The 960-nt window shown below is 44.6% G+C and overlaps 1 protein-coding gene across 1 annotated transcript; it reads left to right on the forward strand.

The window, feature by feature from the left end:
• The first annotated feature begins 313 nt into the window (after positions 1–313).
• Positions 314–652, forward strand: LOC142624598 (uncharacterized). Its single transcript, XM_075798247.1, has one exon. It carries the CDS (start codon positions 314–316, stop codon positions 650–652), a length of 339 nt encoding a protein of 112 aa, XP_075654362.1.
• The last annotated feature ends 308 nt before the right edge of the window (positions 653–960 follow it).

Genomic DNA, 960 nt, shown 5'->3' on the forward strand with positions numbered 1-960 from the left:
TTACACAATGGGGGCTCGACATAATTGGACCATTCCCTCGGGCCTTAGGAAACAGAAGGTATGTAATAGTGGCCACAAACTATTTTACCAAAGTAGATAGAAGCTGAAGCGTTGGCGAATATTAGGGACGTTGATGTGAAGAAGTTCGTTTGGAAGAGTATTGTTACGAAGGTTTGGAGTCCCTTGAGCATTGGTATTTGATAATGGGTAGCAGTTTGACAGCAGGGTTTTCCATGAGTACTGTGCTGGCCTTGGTATAATTAACAGGTACTCATCACCAGCGTACCCCTAGAGCAATGGGTAGGCCGAGGCAATGAACAAGACGATCGTGAACAGTCTGAAGAAAAGGCTAGAAGGCGTGAAGGGAAACTGGGTTGAAGAGCAGTCGAATGTGCTATGGGCTTACCGAACAATGCCTAAAAGGTTGACAGGCAAGACCCCTTTTTCCATGACCTATGGAGCCAAAGCAGTTGTGCCAGTGGAAGTTAGTTTGTTAAGCTCTAGAATCACAAGTTTTGCACAGCGACGAAACGATGAACGCATGATTAAAAACTTAGATGGTTTGGAGGAACATAGAGACATAGTAGCCGTGCGACTTACTGACTATCAACAGAGGTTGGCTCAGGGATACAACAGGAAGGTCAAGTCTTAGGAATTTTTGCCAGGGGATCTTGTTTTACGAAAGGCTATTGGGAGCACGAAGAACCAAAGTGTTGGTAAATTGGCCCTGAACTAGGAAGGGCCTTACTGAGTGACAGCCACAGCTGGGACGGGAGCTTACTATCTGGAAGATTTGGAAGAAAGGCCCCTGCCCCGACCATGGAATGTCTACAACTTAAAGAAGTATTACCAATGAATGTAATGGGGTGTGTGGGACAGTTTTCTTGACTTGCAAGATATCAAAGGCAATAGAACTGAGTAATTTTTGGTTATTTGGCCTCATTTATAGTTCATACAAAC

The sequence above is a fragment of the Castanea sativa genome, chromosome 1 (genome assembly GCF_040712315.1).
Source record: "Castanea sativa cultivar Marrone di Chiusa Pesio chromosome 1, ASM4071231v1".
Taxonomy (NCBI): Eukaryota; Viridiplantae; Streptophyta; class Magnoliopsida; order Fagales; family Fagaceae; genus Castanea; species Castanea sativa.

What these genes read in the sequence shown, in the direction of transcription:
- LOC142624598 (XM_075798247.1), top strand. Translation starts at nt 314, where the DNA reads ATGAACAAGACGATCGTGAACAGTCTGAAGAAAAGGCTAGAAGGCGTG.